Below are 25,083 nucleotides of genomic sequence, written 5' to 3'. Positions count from 1 at the left end.
TGCTGTAGATCGCTTCCGCTCCTTCCGGTCGTGCGAATGTGGGGTAAAGCAGTGCTGTTCTATCACACTAGATACGTTAGAAAGTTCTGTTATAATGTTACTCTTTTCTTCTACAAAAAAAAAATTAAAACGCACAACATATTAAAGCGTCTTTGGTGTTTCCATGTTTTCTACAAAACAAAACCGGAAATCGAGGGGTTAAGACGTCACTGGCAGGCGACACTATGGACACGGTCCATGTTACTAGTTAAAAACTGCTTATTTCTCTGGATTTAAACATTCTTCTAAACATTTGGGATAATGTATTGTAAGTACACAAGTCAGCAAAATATATAACACTGTTCTAGTGTTTTTTTTTGGATATTTTAATTAAAAAAAAATCTTACATATTGTGCCTTTAAATTAATTAATAAATAAACTATTAAAAAAATTTAATTAAATAAAAATAAAAAAGCTAATTTTATAATAAAATAAAATAAAATAAAATTACGGGTTTTTATAATCTCATTGAAAGTATTTTGAAAATTAAATACACTGTTTTTGCTTTATTGACTCAAAAATAAAATACAATTAAATTCAAAATTAAATAAAATAAATAAATAAAAATAAAACCTCTTACCTGTTGAAAATTAAATAAACTCAAAAATAAAATGCAAAAATTAAAATATAGACACAGAAATTAAAAGAAAAAAAATATACAAAAAAGAAAACTTCTTACTTGTTTTTTATACTTCTTAATTATCTAATTTCTTATTTTTGTTTTTCTTATTTAAAATATAAAATAAAATAATAAAATAAATTAAAATAATAAAACAATGAAATGAATGAAATTTGAAATAAAAAAAAACATAACTAAAAGGAAACTTCTTACCTGTTTTGGATGTTTTTAATTATCTCATTAAAAGTAGGCTATGTTGAAAATTAAATACATTGTTCCTCATTTTTGTTTTGTTGAATCAGCGGATGACCTCCTTTTTTTAGATTAGGAAAAAAAACTCACAAATTCCTAAATACCAACCAACAATCCAATACACTCACAAAAAAACAAAAAAAGCATTTTTTTTCCATGTGTAGCCTTATTGGCACTTGACGAGTGCAAATATACTGTATTTGTATGAGCTTCATCAGTGTTGTGCTCAAAGTTGAGTGAAGTCGCAGCATCGTGCCGTATGTTTCGGACGTGTTTTCCTCTATTACTCCTCTACATCACTCTCACTGTCCTCCTGAATGGGTGTTAAGGGCATATATTAGACATCTTTGCATATTCATGTGGCGTTTGTGCGGTAACCATCTGGTGAAAGAGTATGTAGATCACAGGAACGTTTCCTCTGACACACAGTGAGTGTGTGCTGAGAGCCTGATGAGCCATTTGTAAACACAACATGATCACTTTCACTACAGTGTAAAAAATGTTATTATCAAAAAGTAAATATGTTTTTTTTTTTTCATTACATTATAATTCAAAATAATTAACTACCTTTTTTAAATTATAAAAGATTCAACAACATTAAAAAAAAATAGTTGAAATTACTTGTACAACTAGTTTGTTTATATAAAAATATTTAAGGCAGCAACTGATATATACATATATATATATATATATATATATATATATATATATATATATATTATTATATATAAAACTGAAATAAATATGAGATGAAAATCTAACTGAAATAAGATGAAGTTGAAGCACTAAAATTTCTAACTAAATAAATAATAAATAACATAATATTAATAAATAAAATGTAAAACTAAAACTGAATTTAAAAAAAACTAAATAGTAATATAAAAAAAAAACAATTTTTAAAAAATAAAAAATATAATTTTTTTATGTAAAAAAAAAAACAAAAAAAACTGAAAATATAATAATAAAAGGCAATTCAAAGTATTAATAAAAACTATAATAGTAATTCTAAGTTTTGTTTACTGAAATAAAAAGTAAATAAAGGATGAAAAATATAAACTAACTGTTTCCTTGACAGCTAATGGAAATAAGTTTAGGTTGAATAACTTATAAATAAAACCTATAGCTAAAGCTAAGAATGAAATAAAAATAAATTAAACCTATAGATAAAAGAAAAAAAAACTACATAAATAAAAGAAAAAAATTACAAAAAGTTGTTTTGAAATTAAAACGAAAACTGAAAATATAAAAGCTTATTATACAATAAAGAATACTTTTAATTAAATAAATAAAATAAAACTGTACTGTACTGTAAGATGAAAAACCTTTCAAAGAAACCAAAGAAACATTGCTTATTTCCATAGTTTAAGTTAAAGCATTAAAATTACTAACTGCAAATCAACAAAATCAGAAACTAAAAGTAAAAAAGTTCAACCTAAATAGTAATATAAAAAAATATAATAATAATAAAAAAAGTTTTAATTAAAATTACTAAAAGGTTAAATTAAAATAAAATCTGAAAACAACAACAAAAAAAAATAAAATTAAAAGCTTATTCAAAATATTAATAAAAACTATAATAGAGGTTTTTTTAGTTGAATCAGGTGGCAAAATTTTGCAGTGCAACTTAACTAAATTTTTCGTTTAAAAGCTATTTTCCAACCATGAAGCAGAGCTCAAAACATTAGATGACTGTTTTTATAAATCACAAGCCTGTGATTTCAGCAGGAAAAGCACAGGAAAGAAAACAAAGCACCTCAGGAGTCTTCAATCACCAACATCTCCCAACATCAAAATCAAATATGAACCGCCAACACAACACCCGGGCCGTTCTCAGATCAGTGTGAAAGAGGAAACGTGTCAACACAAGAGTCCTGGAGTCTGTTTGCTTGTCTTTTCCTCTTTTTCTCAGTGTTTCATTCAGACCGAGCGCTGGGTCAGACTCGACGATCTCGTGTTCTTGATACTGTATTCTTCAGATGTCTTTGAGTCAGTTTTGGAGCGATTTGTGAAAGCGAGGGGTGAGTGGATGTGGGACTCGAGCTGGGACTCTGCTGAGCTTTTTAATATGCAGCTGCGGATCCAGGCCTCTCTCCGACTCCTGGAGAAACTCCACATAAATAATTCACTTCAGCAAGCAGCATCCAAGGAGGCGCCAGGGAGAAATATTCCATATTTTATTCTGTGTCAAAAGGCTAAGCTTGATTTTTAGGCAGGGCTAGGTGATTTTCTTGTCTTTGTATCTTCAGAGAGTTGCAGGTATTCAGAGAGCTCAAACTTTTGTATTTGTCTCTATTAGAGCCGTTTCTCTTCAGATTCTTAAGGAAGGTGCCTCGCTAAATTCAGATGGCAGGGGTTTTGGAGCTCGGGTCAATTCAGATGCTTCATGCAGCGAGTATTACTCTGAAAGCAGAAGGATGTGTGACAAACATTTTCATTTATAGCTCAATATCTGAGGCTAACTAAAGCCTTCATCATGTGACAGTGTTAACCAAAGTTCACCTGCAATCAAAATATTTATATTAAAAAAAAAAAACAATAGAAATAATTTAAAAATACAGAAATATAATCATATGAATTAAAATTAAAATAAGCCTTCAGCTTATTTAAAAATAAAATAAAAAGCCTCCAGGTTATTTACTGGGATAGACTCCAGCATCCACACTAAAATAAAAATAAATAAAATAAAATATCCCCAAAATATGATGCCCTTGACTATTACCATTGTTAAGAATATCAACATTCTAAACACAGCTTAGAACACTCTAGCAGGCAGTGTTATTCTAGAATTAATGAGGTTCTGTTATAGATTTGAATTATATGTTAATTTTTGTGTTTTTAATTTTTACTTAAATTTCAGTTAAACTTTTAGTAATTTTGTTGTGTGTTTTGGTCACCCCAACAACAGCATGGCAACATTCTAAAAACACCCCAGCAACTGCGTAGCAACATTCAGAAAACACCCTAGCAACCGCAATGCAACATTCTAAAAACACCCCAGCAATTGCGTAGCAACATTCTAAAAACACCCTAGCAAACACAATGTTATATTCTAAAAACACCCCGGCAACTCCATAGCAAAAACAAAAAAAAAAAAACCCTAACAAAAACAGTGCAACATTCTAAAAACACCCCAGCAACATTCAAAAAACACCCTAGCAACCACACAGCAACAGTTAAACTTTTAGTAATTTTGTTGTGTTTTGGTCACCCCAACAACAGCATGGCAACATTCTAAAAACACCCCAGCAATTGCGTAGCAACATTCAAAAAACACCCTAGCAACCACAATGCTACATTGTAAAAACACCCCAGCAACTCCATAGAAACATTCAAAAAACACCCTAGCAACCACAATGCAACATTCTAAAAACACCCCAGCAACTCCATAGCAACATTCTAAAAACACCCTAGCAACCACAATGTTACATTCTAAAAACACCCCAGCAACTCCATAGCAACATTCAACAAACAAAAAACCCTAACAACCACACACCAAAGCAACAAAAAAACACCCCGGCAACTCCATAGCAACATTCAAAAAACACCTTAGCAACCACACAGCAACGTTCTAAAAACACCCCAGCAACTCCATAGCAACATTCAAACAACACCCTAGCAACCACACAGCAACGTTCTAAAAACACCCCAGCAACCGCATATCAGTGTTCTAAAAACACACCAGCAACTGCATAGCAACATTCTAAAAACACCCTAGCAACCGAATAACAAGATTCTACAAACACCCCAACAGCTGCATAGCAACATTCTAAAAACACCCCAGAACACCCTAGCAACCACATAGCAATGCATGCACGTTGTAAGGCCAGCCTGTTTTCCCTCTGGCTGAGGACTCCACCTAGTGTTAGAAATGAGGAAAAAGCCTGTTCAAGTTTCCTGATTACACAGAGTTTATTTGACAGCTGCTTCATATAAATAATTTTAAAAAAAAGTTCTCATGCAGTATATCTGAATCAGTTTCTGTTCCTTGGGAACGTATGAATCTGATCAACATTTGAGCCAGCGCAGATGCTCAGTGAGTCCACTATTGAGAAGTGGAAAAACACCAACAGCAACTCTTCCACCATGGGCTATTTATATAAAAGTTACTTTTTCATTCCAAACATAACCAGTGTGTCCCAAAACAGAAAAATATGCTAAATTAGTAAGGGACATAACATTGAGATAACAACTGAATTAATCAGTGTTTACTGAAGGTATAAACATAGTAGCGGTTAAAACATTTAACATCAATTTTATATTCCTAATAAAGCCAGAAAAAATGCATCTTACAATCATAAACCATAAAGATGATTTCACCTTTTTCTTTGATTTAGCAACTTTTGTTACTTAAAAATCACATTCTCTGAATTAATAAGATTTTTTTTTAAATTATTATTTTTAAGAGTGTAAATTCTCATCAGCAACACCAATACTCATGCATTAGTTTTTATGTGTGTGTGTTTATTTATTTATAATTTTAATGACATTTTTTCATTTAATGCAAGAAAATAAATAAATATTTATCCTATTATTATTTAATTGCAGGCCACATGTCGAGAATTTATAAATATATTTTTCCCTTTTTTTTTTAAATTGAAACTGAAACATGTTAAATGACACCAATTCATATAAACTGATCAAAAACAAAGCAATATAACAATAATTGCTTACATATATTTTCAATTAAAGAAACTTCTGGGAACACTTTTAACTAAACAATTTCGGAGTCAATTTCCAAACCATTTAATGTTACATTGTTACATTTTTCTGTTAAATCACAGAAAAGTTTGTAAAAAATAAAAAAGTTTCTATTCAGTACAGAAAAATAAAAAAGTCTGTTCTGTGTTGTGTGTGTGTGTGTGTGTTGTGTGTGTACTGTCTGTCTGTGTGTTTGTGTTTGTGTGTGTGTGTGTGTGTGTGTGTGTGTGTGTGTGTGTGTGTTGTGTGTGTGTGTGTGTGTGTGTGTGTGTGTGTGTGTGTGTGTCTCAGAAACATTCGAACAGAACCCGACCGTCACTGAACATTACTGATTCTCTTAGCAGAAATTCACCTTGAAGCTATACAGTACAGATGATTTATGGAAAATGAAGTGATTTTTTTTAAACCTGTTGTTACTCTTGCAGACGCTTTCGGCCGGTGACCTCAACAAATTCAGCTTCATCCATCAGCCGTAAGGAATCCATTTCTGTTTCTATTTCTACTCTAAACTCTGTCTGTTTGTAGAAGCTAGTGTATTTTTCTCATGTGTTCCTCGTTGATGGTGGTCAGTGACTGTCTGCAGGAATGAGGAAGCTGGACTAGTTTTAAATTAGGGCTGCTGCACGATAATATTTAAACTGATAATCACGATTATTTTGATTAAAATGACAATCACAATTATTAATAACGATTATTCTATCCTGCTGGGAAAAAAACAGCTAAAACCAGCCTGGTGGTTTAAGCTGGAAGTAACCTGACCAGCTATGGAAGTGGTCAAAACCCCTCTAAAACCAGCCTGCTGACCAGCTCTGACCAGCAAAGACCAGGCTGGATGACCAGCTTAGACTGGTTTTAGCCTGGGGTTTTTTTCCTTTTTTTTTTCAGCAAGTAAATGCAATAACATTTCATGTGTCCTTTAACCAACCTCCACTGACTATACACTGACTTCATTTAACCAGCTATAATAATACAAAACATGGTTTGCAGATCAGTCAGAATGTATTAAATATACAGAAATTTTAGGAATGTGAATTATGCAAAGATAAAAAACTAATAAAAAAAAAAATAAGTAATGAAAATTATATTGATATTTTTATAGTTACTTTATTGTTGATCTAATGTTATATTTGCTCTTTATATAATTTTTAATAATTTATTAAAAAAGCAATATTTTATAGCAATGCAATTTAATTATATTTTTTATTTCATTTATTTATTTATTTTTTGTAAAGAAACAAATATATATTTTATAAAGTGCATACAAGACCAACTGAGCAAAAAGTCAGTAACAACTGCAACCAAAAATAAAATGCATAAATTCACTAACCTTTAAAAACATTTTTTATAAAAGTCAAGCAGTTTGTTTCATATCCATGAAGTAAAACACATGTGCACATCTGTTTAATTAGGAATACAAATGCATTAAACATCATTCATAGTGCAGCCTCCTGACTGTTAGGAAAAAACAGGAGAGTTCAATGATCAAGTTCATTAAGGGAAACCGTATATAATTATTATTAGATGCATAAAACTTTGCAAAATGCACAGACAGAGAACTGAGAACACAGACGCAAGAAATAGCATCATGTCAGTGAAGTGAATCAGTTCAAAGCAGAGGCGTATAGTAGTGAAGTATTTTTACTTTACTCAAGTACATTTAAAAAGTATCTGCAGTTTATTTATGAAATGTATCTTTACTACATTTCGTAAATTAAAGATGTTGTTGTTGTTGTTGTTATCTTTAATACTTAAAAACATTAAAAAATGTAGTGCACTTTCTTCCACTCAAGTAAATCTTTGAATTACTTTTACTTGAGTAAAAGTAAGAAACTAATAGATTTCTAATGTAATTAAGTATTCAATTATATTTAATATGAAACCTAGTGCAGTAAAAAGTACAATATTATGCTTTGAATTAAAGTTTTCTAAAGATAAATTACTGACACTTCAAAAGTACTTTTACAGCAGAGTAAAAATACTTCACTGCTGTCCACCTCTGGTTCAAAGTGGCTAAATATAGAGGTAAGATGACATTCAACAGCAGTTTCGTAATCCTCATTACCAACCACTTCTGTGGAAAAAATAAATCACCTTCCTTGACACAGCTGCAGCATGTGCTGCTTAACCAGCGATGTCCAACACGCTCAGTACGAGCCAGTCGACTACTAGCTGACACTAACTCACCGCAGTCAGCATAGAAACACAGAATGGAGCATTTCAACAGATTCACGGCTCCTGCTGCAGATAAACTTAGGTAAGGCAAGCTTTTAAATGATTTAGCTTCACTGTTATCTATGATAAGGAAGTCATCTGAGCTCAGTTTCAGTCGGACTACCACTAGTTAAAGATTCAGTTACAGGGATCCACTTAAAATACTTCCTTTTCAGTAAATCATAATGTTTGCATTTAGTAAATGTGGACCACAAAACCAGTCTTAAGTGTCAATTTTTCCGAAATTGAGATTTATAAATCATCTGAAAGCTGAATAAATAATCTCTCCATTGATGTGTGGTTTGTTAGGAGGACAATATTTGAAAATCTGGAATCTGAGGGTGCAAAAAAAATCTAAATATTGAGAAAATCATCTTTAAAGTTGTTCAAATGAATTCTTAACAATGCATATTACTAATCAAAAATTAAGTTTCGATATATTTATGGTAGGAAATTTACTAAATATCTTCATGGAACATGATCTTTACTTAATATCCTAATGATTTTTGGCATAAAAGAAGGATGAAATGGATCATTCTGACCCATACAATGTATTGTTGTCTATTGCTACAAATACACCCCAGAGACTTAAGACTGCTTTTGTGCTCCAGGGTCACAAATATGAGTATGCAACTGAAAAATAGCATAATATGATTTATCAATTTCTTAAAACTAACAGGAAATGCCACTGAAATCATTATTTACAAAAGGTAAAACCATTTAAGATACGTGTTCTTTGTTTGTTTTTGTTTTGTGGATTTGTGATGAAACTGACTGCTTCTCATTGTGGCCAGGACACTCCTGTGAAAGAGGTTTTTAATCTCAGAGAGGCTATCAATAAAGGTTAAATAAAATAAAAATAAAGATATAATCAGATATACAACAATACAATACGCCAATGACGGTCAATGAGGACACGTCATGTGACTCGTATCTTGAAGTTAGTGAGTGGTTTAAGCTGGACTTGTGTTGAGTTTCTATGTGGACTGTAATTATATTCATTATGTGTCTCTTCTACACAAACACAAACACAGATGTCAGCAGCTCAGAAGCAGTTCACTTTGTAAATCATAACAAACCCAAACCCAGGGCTTCAACATACAACATACACAAACACAAAGACCTACACCAACAATAAGCACTTACACAAATACAAACACATACCAACATTAAAAACTAAAATCTAATTTTTTGAAATAAAAAGAAATTCTTATTTTTATTCAGGAAGGATGCATTAAATTCATCAAAAGTGGCAGTGAAGACATTTATGATGTTATGAAAGATTCCTGTTTCAAATAAATGCTGTTCTTTTGAGCTTTCTGTTCATCTGTGAATCCTGAAAAATAAAATGCATCACGGTTTGCACAGAAATATTGTGCAGCACAATTGTTTTCAACATTGATAATAATCAGAAATGTTTCTTGAGCAGCAAATCAGCATATTAGAATGATTTCTGAAGATCATGTGACACTGAAGACTGGAGTAATGATGCTGAAAATACAGCTGCACATCACAGAAATAAATTACAGTTTAACAGATATTCACAGAAAAAAAACAGCTGTTTTAAATTGTAATAATATTTCAGAGTTTTTACTGTATTTTTAATCACAAAAGACACCCTCCCAACCAAACTTTTTGCTTTCATTAACTCGTGTTTTGATTTTCAGGCAGCTCCAAAAAATCGTTGAAGACATAAAAAAGAACGACGACAGCTTTTTCAACCGACTAAAAAGGTGTGTTATATTCTGCATACACCTTCATTAATTAAAGCACAACAGAAGAAGATAAAGGTTATTTTTTGAGCTTAAGAAATCAGTTTGAAACAGACGCAAGGAAACATCTGCTGACTGTCCTCAAACACTCACACAAAAACCTCTCACTTCCTCTATTCATAGAGAGGAATAGTCCCAAAAAGGCCATTAGGTGTGGTATGCATGACAAAAGCAATGTGAAATTTACAACAAAAGCAAGCACTTGTTATTAATAAAGGAACACCTGCTGTATCAAAACATTCATAGATGCATGTGTTCATTATAATAACAGTTTTAGCTCATTAGCGGTTGAAAATGTAATTATTTGTGGTGTTTGCCAAGTCAAGTATCACTGATACTATTGTTCATGCTTACGGTTTAGGGGTTTTTATAAAACCCTCAAAATGAAACTTCAGTGCATTTTTGTTCCATTTGTGCTCCAGACAATAATGATTCCTCAAATCATGCGGCTTGTTGACAAAAGGTGCTTTCTGCTGGAGTTCTGCCCTGAATATCAATTTGCAAAAAAGGCCTAACATTGCTTAATTTGATGATGCAGAGTATAGAAATATCAATAACTTTCCATTATGTAGTTTTTCCCCCACAAAATAACAATGAAGATTTTGCAAATTATGTGTGTGTGTGTGTGTGTGTGTGTGTGTGTGTGTGTGTGTGTGTTTTATGCATTCATCAAATTAAGCAGTCGAATGTCAAACGTTCAAAATGCATCATTTTATTAACTATCTACAAAGGGGAAAAAGCGGATATCAGGATCAAGCATCAAATAATGTCATGCATGTGAAAGGACTGACATTTGAACAAATGGTTGTCAAAAGCAGAAATGCAACAAAATGCATATATTTAGTGTTTTATAGAATTATAGAAAGTGCGACTTGCTCGATATGCAAAACAGACGCTATTTATGGAATCAGCATCCAAAATTAGTATAAAAATAAATAAATAAATAAAAAATAAGTGTTGGATTTCGTTCAGCAGATATGATGCAGGTTGATGTTATTTATCAATACAAAATTGTTAATACAGTTGTCTTTCCATTTATGAATTTTTCCATTTATTCAAGTTTCAGAGCGAACAAACAGCTTATATTCTCAAAACTGGGAGAAATACGCTGGACCGGTATGATCAAAGTGTCACTGTGTTTCTGTTGTGAATCCTGTTGATTGACGCTTCAGATCCTTAAAACCAAGCATGTGTGTCTTTTTACATTTACCTGCACGTCTTTAAAAAAAAAAATTGAATTACAATTTGTTAATACATTTTATTTATTTAATTATTTACCTTATTGATTCAGTAATTTTTTATTTAATTAATTTATTTAATTTATGATTGTTTAAATTAATTTCATTCATTTATTGATTTATTATTTTTATTTAATTTTGTTTGTTTAATTATCAAATCATCCATCATGCTTAAAATCTTTATGAAAGCTCTTATCAGGAGCAAGGAAAGGGTTTAAGGGTTCTGCTTTGATTCTCTCTTTCTGTGTGTGAAGAAATAGCACCAGATGCCCACCGTAACGTCTACGAGAGCTTTGTGGTGTCTTTGGAAAGACTTACTATAATCTGGCCTTTAACTTTAACAACCGTCTCTTTAGTCTGTGTCATGCCACCGTGTGTTTTTGCTTTCGTATGTTGTAGATGACATGCAATTATGTGCTTAAACGTTGCTGACAAATGAAACTCAGCATGCTATCACTAATACACAATGTGCTGAAATCAACAGCTATGTAGAACCTCCTGTCCTGTTTTTAGGGTTGCTTTTGATTTTGTTTCAGAATAAAGAAGAAAAGACCTCCGAAAGTACCAGTGCGAGACTATAAAGGCAAGTTCAAGTCTGTGAACTAGAAAATGTTGAAAATGCACTTATTTTTACTTGATCTGTTCCTCAAAAAATGGCTTTAGCTGATGTAATGCAATGCAGTCAGGGGAATTTTCAGTAAATTTATAAGCCATCAAAACACAATTATATCATCCTAAGTGCATGATAAATGTTGTGTTCTCACAAATCACATGTCATTGTAAGTATTTTCAGCTTCAGACCTCATGATCATGTTGTGTCATCTTTTAGACGAAGCTCCGGATTCTGAGAAAGACTTTGATTCAGATTTTGTAAGTGCTTTTGCAAATGTTACGCTCAGTAAATATAACATAAGTAATAGTTTAATGCACAATGCAATAACTGTATAGCCCATGTACACGCAAATCAATATTCTGCCTCAAACTATCACACTGAACACATTTCACTAATTTAAGTTTCACAATATTTGTGAAAAACTAAATAAAAAACATTTTAATACATTTTTATATTTGGAAAATATAAATTTGGAGTAGAAACAGTTTTCACACAGAAGTTTCACAAAAAATGTAAACATTTACGCAAATATAAAATGTAAAAATTTAACAAAAAAAAAAAAACAGAAAAAGTAAAAGTAAAAACTAATTAAAATTAGTGTTTTTAAACTATTAATCATGTTTAATCGAAAACAAAAAAAAAAAACGTTTGCATAATATGTGTGTGTTTATATTTATTATGTAGGCCTTTATATAAATACAGACACATAAAGTATATATTTTGAAAATAGTTGCATGTATTTACATACTATATTTATATAATTTATATTATATATAAATACATTTAATATATATACATTAAAAAAATCTGAAATATATACGTGTGTGTATATTTATATAAACATAATAATAATAAATATGCACAGTACACATACATGTAAATAAAAAACTGTATGCGATTAATCGTGATTAATCATTTGACAGCACTAATTAAAATATTAATAAAAATTAACTAGTTGCCAAGGAAACATCTCATTTTCATTTAGATTCATTTGATGTACTACAATAACTAAAAGTGAAAAAAAGTTAATAAAAACAATACAGACATTTAAAAAAAAAACAACTAACAAAATGGCAAAAATAAATTACTTAATTTAAATATTTAAACAAAATTAAAACAGAAACTTAAAATGTAAAAAAAATTACAAAAAAATTTATATAAAACTATAATCTCAGTGATTCTAAAATAGCACTGTCATGTACATCCAATTCAATCAAATCTTAAGTTATACGTTTTTTAAAACGAGTTATGTCTGCTGACACGTCAAAGATATTACAGATGAAAATAACTAAGCTTTAAGTGAAACATTTTCAAATTGAATGAGCAAAAAAATTTTACTCTTATACAGATTTTAACTGATGTAAAAGCATGAAATATAAAGAGACGGGAAATCTATTGATCACATATACGTCTTTAAATATAACAGGACAGCGATACGTACGAGGACCCTCAGGAGGATCATGACGACAACTACGAACCTCCGCCGAGGCTTGAAGGACACTTTATGGTCAAACCGTCCATCACCAACCTCAGAGGAGAGTATGTGGGTGAGGATCACGCTTTCTGTATCAGAAAGTCCACATGAAATCAAATCTGACTCGGAAATGTTATGGTCATAAGTCGTATGTTATTGTTAAAACTCGTGCATTTAAATGGCAATTTACTATTCAGACAGTATTGTTTCTCAGGGGGACATAAGGGCATTTCAACATTTACAGGAGCTAGTCACTGATTTCACTGAGGTCTGATTCTAGAAAGTCTTTTTTTTTTCCACACCATCCACCATTCCCCAAAAAATGTGGAAACTGACATGCTATAGTTTTTAAAATGCTTTTCTGTCTTGTATTTTATCTCTACATGGATGGATGTCTTTTTAAAAATGCAGAAATAAGTCAAAATAAGGCAAAAAGGGTAGACATCTGACCCAGCTATGTGTTTGACTAGTAAAATTATTAGTTGTGCAGGTGTTTAATTTAAATAAATGTATATAATAAATATTTTACAAATTTACTGCATGCCATAATAATGGCTCATTTAAAAACATATATATATATTTTAAAGCTCCCACTTACTGTAGTGGAACGGTGATATAAAATTATATATGGAAATATTTTCTAGCATTTAAGTAAAAAGGTGTCTATATTTATAATGTGGATGGTAGTGGTAAAAAACTCAGAGATGTGAAAAACTAACAAAATTAAAAAAAAATAAAAAAAAAAAAAAAAAAATTAAAATGTAAAAAAAAAAAAGTAAAAATGAACAGAAAATAAATAAAAAATAAATAAATAAAAAAAGGACAACAAAAAAAAAATAAAAATAAAAATGCAAATGTAAAAATAAAGATTATGTAAAAATATTTACCAAATGATTTCTTTTAAACTCAGAGATGTGGAATTCTGTATAGACATATTAAAAAAAAAAAAAAAAAAAAAAAAAAAAATTTATGAATAAAAATGAAAACAGAAAATAATTAAAAAAAGGACAACAAAAAAAAATGTAAAAAATAAACAAAAATGGAAAATGGAAAAATAAAAATTATCTAAAAATAAAAAAAAAAAACAAAACAACAAACTACAAACCCAGAAAACTCAAATTCATGGCTTCATATGCAACTGAACATGAACTTGGTGTCTGACCAAATCTGGCTTTGAATCTTTATGCAAATGATGCGAGAAAACACTTTACTGTGAATGATTCACTGGAGCACTTTATTTTGTAATAAAATTTTGTAAGATTTTCGTAATCCAGTCGATTCCCGATTGAACATTAAGTTCTGTCCAACATTTTTTGCTCTCAAACTCGTCATACAAAGAAAAACAGCTTACGATCACCGACTCAACTTTAAAACTCAGTCATCATTTCTTCATCCGTGTCTTTCCAAACCTGTACGAGTTTCATCCGTCGAACACAAAAGGTTTTTAAGAGGTTTTGAATGAAAAGTGATTTTTGGAGCATAATAGCATCTGGTCACTTTATGGACTTTCTTTAGAGCTGCTCCTTTTGTGCTCAACAGAATAAAAAATGTGCACAAAATGAAGTGGAATAAGTGATGACGAAAGCCTAAAAGGTTCAGTTCTACAAAAGGAAAGTTCTGTTAAGCAGCAAAAGCATGTAAACCCAGACTTCCTGTGCCTTGCAGACAGCTGCCGTGGTCGACCGGAAAAACCAAACCATCCTTTCCATATGCAACAGAGGCACAAACCCCCACGACCGACCCACCGCAGCCTGAGAGAGGAAGATGATGTAATAACGGCTTGCACTGTACACTCAGAGTTTCATTTAGCGCACAATAAACTCCTGATACTAAAGCACTCTCCTCTGTTCAGGACGATTACCTTGAGCCGGAGGACGAGGCAGATTATAATAATTACATTGACACCACTAAGAAAACACTAACAAGTAAGATAACAGAGGAAGGCCTTTATTGTGTTGCGCACTGAATTGTTAATATGAGTGTAATGGGTAAATCAAGCCCTGATGTCTGTTTATAGAGCCGCCGATCAACAGAGCAGTCAAACCGTGTATTCCTGCTCGTGTGAACGCCCGGGGTGAGAGTTTATGAGATTATGTGCATTAAATACACAGTTTCATAAGATTTCTTTGATCTAATAATGGAAGCTCATATATTAGGCTCTAATATTCTCCTTTTTTTTAGATTTATTTGAGGTTCCTGATATGAAGGTGAGCTGAAATCAAAAGAGCTTTGTCCAGGTCACTGATATTCAGATCAAAATAAAATAGTGCATGCATCTCATTAGATTCTACTAATACAATAATGGAAACCATGATTTAACAATTATTATTGAAGTTAAAATCTGCATAAATTAGAGGTAGTACATACAACATCATGCATAATATAATTTTTTTTTAAATATTTATAAAAACATTATATAGTGGGTACGGAAAGTATTCAGACCCCGTTAAATTTTTCACTCTTTGTTACATTGCAGCCAATTGCTAAAATCATTTAAGTTCATTTTTTTTCCTCATTAATGTACACACAGCACCCCATATTGACAGAAAAACACAGAATTATTGACATTTTTGCAGATTTATTAAAAAAGAAAAACTGAAATATCACGTGGTCCTAAGTATTCAGACCCTTTGCTCAGTATTTAGTAGAAGCACCCTTTTGATCTAATACAGCCATGAGTCTTTTTGGGAAAGATGCAACAAGTTTTTCACACCTGGATTTGGGGATCCTCTGCCATTCCTCCTTGCAGATCCTCTCCAGTTCTGTCAGGTTGGATGGTAAACGTTGGTGGACAGCCATTTTCAGGTCTCTCCAGAGATGCTCAATTGGGTTTAAGTCAGGGCTCTGGCTGGACCATTCAAGAACAGCCACGGAGTTGTTGTATGAAGCCACTCCTTCATTATTTTAGCTGTGTGCTTAGGGTCATTGTCCTGAGCACACTCTGGAGAGGGTTTTCGTCCAGGTTATCCCTGTACTTGGCCGCATTCATTGCAACCAGTCGTCCTGTCCATGCAGCTGAAAAACACCCCCACAGCATGATGCTGCCACCACCATGCTTCACTGTTGGGACTGTATTGGACAGCTGATGAGCAGTGCCTGGTTTTCTCCACACATACCGCTTAGAATTAAGGCCAAAAAGTTCTATCTTGGTCTCATCAGACCAGAGAATCTTATTTCTCTATTTTTTAGAGCAAACTTCATGCAGGCTTTCATGTGTCTTTGCACTGAGGAGAGGCTTCCGTCGGGCCACTCTCCCATAAAGCCCGACTGGTGGAGGGCTGCAGTGATGGTTGACTTTCTACAACTTTCCGACTGCATCTCTGGAGCTCAGCCACAGTGATCTTTGGGTTCTTCTTTTACCTCTCTCACCAAGGCTCTTCTCCCCGATAGCTCAGTTTGGCCGGACGGCCAGCTCTAGGAAGGGTTCTGGTCGTCCCAAACATCTTCCATTTAAGGATTATGGAGGCCACTGTGCTCTTAGGAACCTTAAGTGCAGCAGAAATTTTTTTTGTTTTTCATTTGCTCTCCAATTCTGTCTCTGAGCTCTTCAGGCAGTTCCTTTGACCTCATGATTCTCATTTGCTCTGACATGCACTGTGAGCTGTAAGGTCTTATATAGACAGGTGTGTGGCTTTCCTAATCAAGTCCAATCAGTATAATCAAACACAGCTGGACTCAAATGAAGGTTTATAACCAAAACCGTGATGATCAGAAGAAATGGACAGCACCTGAGTTAAATATAAGTGTCACAGCAAAGGGTCTGAATACTTAGGACCATGTGATATTTCAGTTTTTCTTTTTTAATAAATCTGCAAAAAAGTCAACAACTCTGTGTTTTTCTGTCAATATGGGGTGCTGTGTGTACATTAATGAGGAAAAAAAAATAACTTAAATGATTTTAGTAAATGGCTGCAATATAACAAGGAGTGAAAAAATTTAATACTTTCTGTACCCACTGTATATATATATATATATATATATATATATATATATATATATAATATATATATATATACATATATATATATATACATATATATATATATATATATATATATATATATATATATATATATATATTATATGACCTGGACAGGTAGTACAACAAATAAAATCATGCATTATATATAACATTCATTTACTAACAATTAACAAACAAACTCACAAAAAAAATTCTATTTAATTAAATAAAAAATAACACTCAAACAAAAACTAAAAAAAACACAAAAAAAACCAACCCTCCTTTTTTTATTATTTTTATTACAGTACACACATTAAACATATAACATAATTATGTTGAACTCAGTTTTCTTTAGCAGTGATTACAGCACTAATAATATTCAGTATGGATAAAAACATGCCACTTTGACTTAAAGGCAGCAATTAAACAGTGCATGGGACAAGAATATTCACACATTAAAATCTACACACCTACATCTGGTCAAACTTACAGTAACAGTGTTAATATGACAGTAACATGACAATTTCTAAAATTGCAACAACAGCCCTTAATGATTCAGTCCTGCACTTCCTCACGTCCTTTGTTACTGAGACACACATCACATACTTCTCTGTGAACAAAATGTTTTATTCTGATCAGCAGGAGTAACTGGACTCTACAACCCAACACACATATGGCGCCACCTAAAGACAGTCCACGGTATTACACAACCATTATTACCAATTACAAACCACTAGAATAGCTCTGCATTCACCAGTTCAATTATTTAGCACCATTACAAACATTTATCATTATAACCATATCAAAATATTACCTATAGTTGCAATCAAAATGCGTTAGATGCATATATACATCCTTCTTCAGTTTCATTATTTTGGTGCTCTAATAATGCTAAACGTTTATAAGACAATGACAAATCACTATAAAACATACATGAGAGATTGGTTTTAAAGGAAAATTGATTACATAAAAAAAGAAAATTAAAAAGTTTTACGTTTTATCTGTTCATACAGAATGAACATCAGAAGGCCAACAACTCCAGTGAGTATTGATGATTTTTATTACTTTATACATATGCATAACATTTAAAAATAAGACGTGGTGTGCATCTACAACATGTGCATGTGATTAGCATGTAAATAAGCAACCTGTATGTACATATAACAGTGTAAATGCATGTTTTGAATAGAGATTATGATGACGGTCTGTATGTTTTGAGCAGGATCCACAGTCAGAGGACGAGTATGAGTTGTGTGACGCAGACGAAAGTGAGTATCAGTCACAAACCAGACCTGAGCAAATAAATGCATGAAAAACCATGTATGTAACATGTGTCTGATTGTCATTAGGTGTCAATGAAGAGACCACAGAGACCCGGAGACCACTGCCCACACCGCGATCTAGAGACCTGTAAGTGACTCCCTTAAACACTGAACAATAATAAATCAATCTGCCTTAATATCAGATTCACTATCTAACAGTTCATCATTGCTGATCTTTCAGGAAGAAACCTAATCCTGCTTTGACACCTGTAAGGACTCGTTTATTTTATCTAAACTCTATTATTTAATGGTAAATCAAAACATTCGGTGACAAATACTTGTCCATTTTTTGCAGAAACCAAACATTGCTCACAGAGACAGTGGAGGTAACTATCAAAATCAAGCAATGGCTATGTTCAGAACAGACTAGCATATGGCTTACAGCATTGTATATGGTGCATACTGCACTATTTTAAACAGTAAGATGCAAAACAGAAAGCATTACGCTGCAATAAATGTTTCAAGCTGCGACCTCATTACATTGCATTTGTAATTCAGCATGAGATGCCCATTAATGATCTCCTAAATAAATCTAAATTAAACGATGTCTTTAAGTTTAGTAGTCAAACCGATGCAGTTTTCCACAAAATAAGCTCTGTTTTATAATGTGCAATATGGCAGTGAATTAAGAAAATCAGCATAATACACTGATGCTGTATTCCACAAATTAAGCTCTGTTTAATAATGCACAATTTACATTATGGATGCATACAGAAAAATAGCATGCTGCATGTTTCTGATGCAGAATTCCACAAAGCTAATGTGCAATTTGGCAGATCTATGCATGCATGCAGAAAACTATTGTACTGTGCAAAGCAAGCTCCATTTCATAATCCACAATTTGGCAGATCAATGCATGCATACAGAAAACTAGTATACTGTATGTTTCAAATGCAGTTTTCAGCAAAGTAAGTTCTGATTGATAATGCACAAAAATGCCGAATTTGTCAGGTCCATGCATGCACAGACAAAATTAGCATGCTGCATGATTCTGATGCAAGCTGGCAGATCCATGCATGAACCCATACAGAAAATGTGAATACTGCATGTTTCTGATGCAGTTTTCCACAAATTAAGCTGTTTTATAATGCACAATTTGGCAGATCCATGCATGCATGCATGCATAAAGTCAGAAAAGTAGCATAGCGCACAAATAAAATCTACACTGAATTTGGTTACACTGATGCGGTATTCCACAAATTAAGCTCTGTTTAAAAATGCACAGTTTGCTTTATGGATGCATACAGAAAAATAGCATGCAGCATGTTTCTGATGCAGTTTTCCACAAATTAAGCTGTTGCAGATCCATGCATGCATACAGAAAATTTGAATACTGCTCATGTAGCACTAGTATGATAGTAGGCTAATATGAATATAGCCAGTGACTTGTAGATGTGGCTGACATGAGAGTTTTCAAAGAGCAATTTTAACTTGGACCTTGTATTGTTTTAGAGTTGAGATTAAAGTCGCCTATTAACAGTTGCATGATCTCTGTTACAGCCACATCTAATAAAACAACACCAGTAACTATATCACGAAGCCCACCGGACACCATGCCGAACCCATCGGCAACAGGGTTCCATCGAGCCAAGTAAAAAAATAAAAAAAGTTTAATTTTCTCCTGTAAGCATAAACTATTATAATTTCATGAACAAAATGACTAAACTACTTGTCTCCTTTTCTGCTATAGATATATGCCTCAACAGCTTCCCTCCCAAAGTAAGATTTAAGTTTAGACATTTATATGACCATGAAGCTGATATAAATATCAAAACTCTCTGACAGCCTTGATGAAGTCTCTTTTTCTAGCTATTGATTAATATTGTTTTATTTCCACAGGCAGAGGGACGTTGCCTTCAGACAGCAGATCAGCTAGAGATGCTGAAGAGGTTACTGCACTTACTGACTTCCCTTTAAATGCATTTACTTCTTTAAGTATATGTTTTCATTTTTTTCCATTCTGTAGGGTTTGGCTCTGAAAGAAAATGAAAAATGCCCCTGATGTTTGTGCGTCTCAGTTCGCAGCTACTATAATTAAGAACTTTCCAGTATGCACTTACAGCGTTTGTCAGTCTAACTATCCTGTTTTCTCACACAGGAAGCTGGTGTGTATAAAAAGGATTGGTATGCCAGCAACTGTGACCGCAAGACAGCAGAGGACGCTCTCATACGCTCAGATAAGGCACGTCAGACCTGCACAGAATAACACAAAACTGTACTGAATGACATTGCATTATAAATACCACCAAGAGCAAGGGGCATAACTTGTGTTATTTCAGCTAGTTCCCAAGGCAACATTTCTTGTTTTCAACATGATGTGGCCTATTAAAATAAACTAAAACTAAAAAAAAAAAAAAAAAAAACGGCAAAAACTAAATAGACGTATATATACGTGTGTGTGTGTGTGTGTGTGTGTGTGTGTGTGTGTGTAAAAATATAACTAATTAATACAAATACAGAAAATAAAAACAGAAGCTAAATCAAATCTATGTATTTCGATTTTGATTCAGTAATTATGTATATACCGTACATGTAAGCGGATAAAGGAGATCTTTTGTTGAAAGTTATTCTTTTCCGACCACAAAATGCCTCTAATTTGCCTCTTTGCATTGGAATTTAAACCCCTTTCCTCAATTTTAACCTTAAATACTACACTAATTGTAATATAAGTCATAGAAATATTATAGAAAAAATATTTTAAGTCATGTCATAAAAACATAAACAAAAAAAAACGAATAAACACAACCAAAATAAAAATATTTCTTAACCATATAATTTTTTGTTTAACTTCTGCGTAATGACTTTATGTAATTTCAGTGCTTATCTCCATTAATCAGTGTAAACGTGTACATCGAAATGAAAACCTTGCTTCATTACTTTTCTCACTCCAGGAAAAAGAGTGCGTACGCACAGTCAAGAGCGGGGTTTACGAATCAATTGATTCGGTTCGAGACTTTAGAGCGGGTTTATGAATCAATTGATTCAGATCGGGACTTCAGAGCGGGTTTACAAATCAATTGATTCGGAGCAGCACTTCGGAGCGAGTTTACGAATCAATTGATTCGGTTCGAGACTTCAGAGCAGGTTTACGAATCAATTGATTCAGATCGGGACTTCAGAGCGGGTTTACAAATCAGTTGATTCGGTTCGAGACTTTAGAGCGGGTTTATGAATCAATTGATTCAGATCGGGACTTCAGAGCGCATATTGCGAATTTTTGATTCCTTTTTTAAATTAAACAGTACAAAACAGCAAACCATTAAAGCAGCACAGTTATAAAACAAAAGAAAGAAATAAAGAAAGAATGATTACATAAATACAAATCCCTTAAGAAAATTAACCATGATTTCATTATAGTAAAAGTGTAGTAGGCTAACCACTTTTTTTTTTTTTTTTTTTTTGTAAAAAAACAAACAAAAAACCTGTGGTTAGTGTAGCAAAACCATGGTTAATTTTTGGTCACCATAGTGTAACTATAGTAACCATGTTTTTCCCCCACCTTAAGAGGACAAGGGATCATGGGTCGTGGAAGCTGGGCCCAGGTTACTTTTGAGGTCTGGTAAAAATATGACATGAAAATTCATAGCCTAAATTCATAACCTGATTCATTCATTCAAGAGATTTGTTCAAAAACTCTGGAAGAAACAAGTCTTCAATTCATTTATTTCAAATGATTTTTTATATAATGAATTCATTTAAATTAAGAAATATTTTTTAAATAGTCTTATAACATTTTAGACATTTAAAAAGCCCCCCCCCCCCCCCCCCCATTTTACTTGTGATTACAAAAATTAATAAATAAATAAATAAAACATTAACCTAAAATAGAAAGAAAAAAGGCTCTTTGGTCAAAAAGGTTTCCCTACCCCTGCTTAACAACATCACCAGATAATTACTGGCTGCTGTATCGTTCCTGCAGCTAAAATAGAAGTGCATGGTGCTTGCGATGCCAAGTTCATGAGTTCAATTTCCAAAGAATGCATGAGCTGATAAAACACTTTAAAAAAGCAATGCAAGCTGCTTATGATAAAAGCACCTGTCAAATGCATAAATGTAAAAATATCAGTCTATCTCTATTTGGGATGTATGCTTATGTGCCTCTTTGTCTGATCTGATTTCAGGACGGCTCTTTTCTGCTCAGGAAGAGCTCTGGTGTGGACGCGCAGCAGCCGTACACACTGGTGGTGTTTTACAACAGCCGAGTTTACAACATCCCTGTCCGCTACATCACTTCCACCAAACAGTATGCTTTGGGGAAAGAAAAACAAGGAGAGGAGGTAAAACCGCGTGGATGTTGCCCCAAAGAGTTTTTGGACACTTCGTTCACATTTAAAAATGAAAATGTTGTCATTGCTTGCTCATCCTCATATCTAAACTCAATGAAATTTTAATAATGCATTCATACCACTCAGGTAATGTGGCTTAAGTGTCAAAATACATTCTGATGTCTATGGAAGCTTGTTTCCGCCACAGAATAGGTATTTATCTCACAATTCTGCGGAACTTCTTCAGAACTGAGAGGAAAAAAAGTAAGGATTGAGAGAAAAGAGTCTGAACTGTGAGACATAAACTGGTTGTGCAATATTTATCTGCGATAATATCTTAATTTTTGTTTTTACAATATGCAAGCTTACATTATCAAAAAAAAAAAAACACATTTTTAGAGACCAAAAGCATTCACTGCATAATAAAGCCTAAAAAATGCAGATAAAACTACACAAAAAAACAAAATATAATGAAAGCAAAAAAAAAAAAAGTTTTTGTTTTTTATATTTATATAAAAAATAATTTTATACAACAATTAAAAAAAAAATTTTATACAACAGTTAAACGACAGCTTAATATTGAGTGACTTACATTTCTAGAAACAATATTGTCTTTTTTTTTGTTTTTTGTTTTTTGACAACGAATATAGTTCCAAAGTTCACAGTGTTTTCTTTCTGGATCGTTTCTAAATTAGTCATTAAGACAGGGACTTGTCGCCACCTACTGGCAGTTTTAGTATCACATTTATTTATCCATGACAGGCCTAAACCAGACAAGGTACTTAGCAAAATATTATTTAAAGGGTAGTTCACCCAAAAATTACAATTCTGTCATTAATTACTCACGCTCATGTCATTCCAAACCCGTCCAGAAACCTTCTACGTTTCTGGACCTTGATCGTGTAAGAACCCTTGCTGTCTACGGAGGGTCAGAGAGCTCTCGGATTTTATCCAAAAATATCTTAATTTGTGTTCTGAAGATGAACGGGGGTCTTACAGGTTGGGAACGAAATGAGGGTGAGTATAATTAATGACAGAATTTTCATTTTTGGGTGAACTATCCTTTTAATTATCATTATTGGAAGAAAATGTGTTTTTTTGTCAATATAGCACACCACTGATATACACTCATAATTGCGAGAAGAAGAAAAAACAATTATGAGATTAAAAAAAAGTCACTTTTTTTATTCCACAGAAAAAACAAGCTTCCATAGGCTTCTCTGCATGAGGTGAAAAAGGTCTAAACAATCCCCTCTCTCTCTCTCTCTCAAGCGTTTCAGCAGCGTCTCAGACATCATTGAGAACCACCAGAAGAATCCTCTAGTGCTGGTCGACTCACAGAGCAACACCAAAGACTCCACCAAACTCAGACACGCAGTCAATCCTTGAGGCATTGATGACAAATACAACTGCACTGAGAGGGTGCTGACATTCATTCAAATGTGCGGCAGTTTCACATCTTACCTTGAGCGATGATGGGAACGGATCTAAAGCTGGGACTTGCTGCTACTTTTATAACTTATTTTGCTGACTGTCAGGTTAAGGGTCGTTCGCACAGGACTCGTTCTTGCGTTTGAAAACAGCAGCGAGACGAAATGAAGAAAAGTCTTTAAAATACATCGCAGGAGAACGTGTTTTGTGCGTCCGTCCCGAAAAACAGAGAGAACAGCAATATGGTACAGCTGTACAGTTTATATATATTTTTGGGTGTATGAATCATTGTATTTAAACATTTGCTTTACCTTACATAAGATGTGTTGAGTAAATAATAATAATAATAAAAAATACTTTTTTATTATTAAAACGGTTGTTTTTTGTATGTTAGGTAAAATTATAATGATTAGCATTGTACAATACTAAATATGTGCATAAGGGGAATATTATCATGTGGGTATTGTGCATAGGCCTATATACAGTGGTGGCTAATAAATAAAAACATTTATTTTTCCATTTACTGTAGCTTATAATCCAGTGAGATTTTTGTTTCCACACAGAGATGTGATCTGATCATTTAAATCATTCAAAGATTTATTATATGAACTTTCTTATTATGTGACTGTGCTAGTCTTTACGGATCTGTGAGAGAATAAAGGGTGTGACTATAATATTATATTGTTTTGTTAATCCTGTGTATAAGCGTGAATGACCGTTAATGTGTGTATAGTAAAAAGTCATAAATAATAAATGAATTATTATTTTTTCCCACATATAGGCTACAGTTGATTCTATTGCTACATTCGTTCAATGATACGCTTGTAATTTCATCACTTTTTAGGATACAATACCTGGCAACCTTACGTGGGCGACCCAAAAATTAATATTTACCACAAATGACCATTCAGTTACATAAATGTTTGTTTTCTCTAGCCGTGGTTTTAAACTTCCAGATCAGTTTTGTGTTTTCATTTGAACACTTCATTATCATTTTTCATTTTTCAGTACACAAGAAAACACTGATGTACAGTACAGGTCAAAAGTTTGGAAACATTACTATTTTTAATGTTTTTGAAATAAGTCTCTTCTGCTCATCAAGCTTGCATTTATTTGATCAAAAATACAGAAAAAAACAGTACTATTGTGAAATATTATTACAACTTAAAATAATAGTTTTCTATTTGA

At 32.7% G+C, this 25,083-nt stretch overlaps 1 protein-coding gene across 1 annotated transcript; it reads left to right on the top strand.

Annotated features, from left to right (window-relative positions):
* The first annotated feature begins 7,690 nt into the window (after positions 1 to 7,690).
* Positions 7,691 to 24,671, top strand: LOC109056881 (B-cell linker protein-like). The gene is made up of 22 exons (XM_042736141.1): positions 7,691 to 7,862; positions 9,487 to 9,552; positions 10,651 to 10,707; positions 11,366 to 11,412; positions 11,659 to 11,699; positions 12,869 to 12,989; positions 14,582 to 14,685; positions 14,769 to 14,841; positions 14,934 to 14,990; positions 15,098 to 15,123; positions 17,506 to 17,576; positions 17,891 to 17,918; positions 18,100 to 18,145; positions 18,227 to 18,287; positions 18,381 to 18,408; positions 18,495 to 18,525; positions 19,700 to 19,790; positions 19,890 to 19,918; positions 20,039 to 20,088; positions 20,298 to 20,381; positions 22,321 to 22,476; positions 23,737 to 24,671. Exons 1-22 carry the CDS (start codon positions 7,816 to 7,818, stop codon positions 23,851 to 23,853), a joined length of 1,431 nt encoding a protein of 476 aa, XP_042592075.1. The 5' UTR covers positions 7,691 to 7,815; the 3' UTR covers positions 23,854 to 24,671.
* Positions 24,672 to 25,083: the final 412 nt, after the last annotated feature.

The sequence above is a fragment of the Cyprinus carpio genome, chromosome B13 (assembly GCF_018340385.1).
Source record: "Cyprinus carpio isolate SPL01 chromosome B13, ASM1834038v1, whole genome shotgun sequence".
Classification (NCBI taxonomy): Eukaryota; Metazoa; Chordata; class Actinopteri; order Cypriniformes; family Cyprinidae; genus Cyprinus; species Cyprinus carpio.
Note: the sequence above shows the minus strand (reverse complement) of the source record. Positions and strands in the feature narration are given on the sequence as shown.

Coding starts and splice junctions, on each gene's coding strand:
- LOC109056881 (XM_042736141.1), top strand. CDS start 7,816: ATGGAGCATTTCAACAGATTCACGGCTCCTGCTGCAGATAAACTTAG. Junction 18,146..18,226: donor GTTGTGTGACGCAGACGAAA/GTGAGTATCAGT, acceptor GATTGTCATTAG/GTGTCAATGAAGAGACCACA. Junction 22,477..23,736: donor AAGAAAAACAAGGAGAGGAG/GTAAAACCGCGT, acceptor CTCTCTCTCAAG/CGTTTCAGCAGCGTCTCAGA.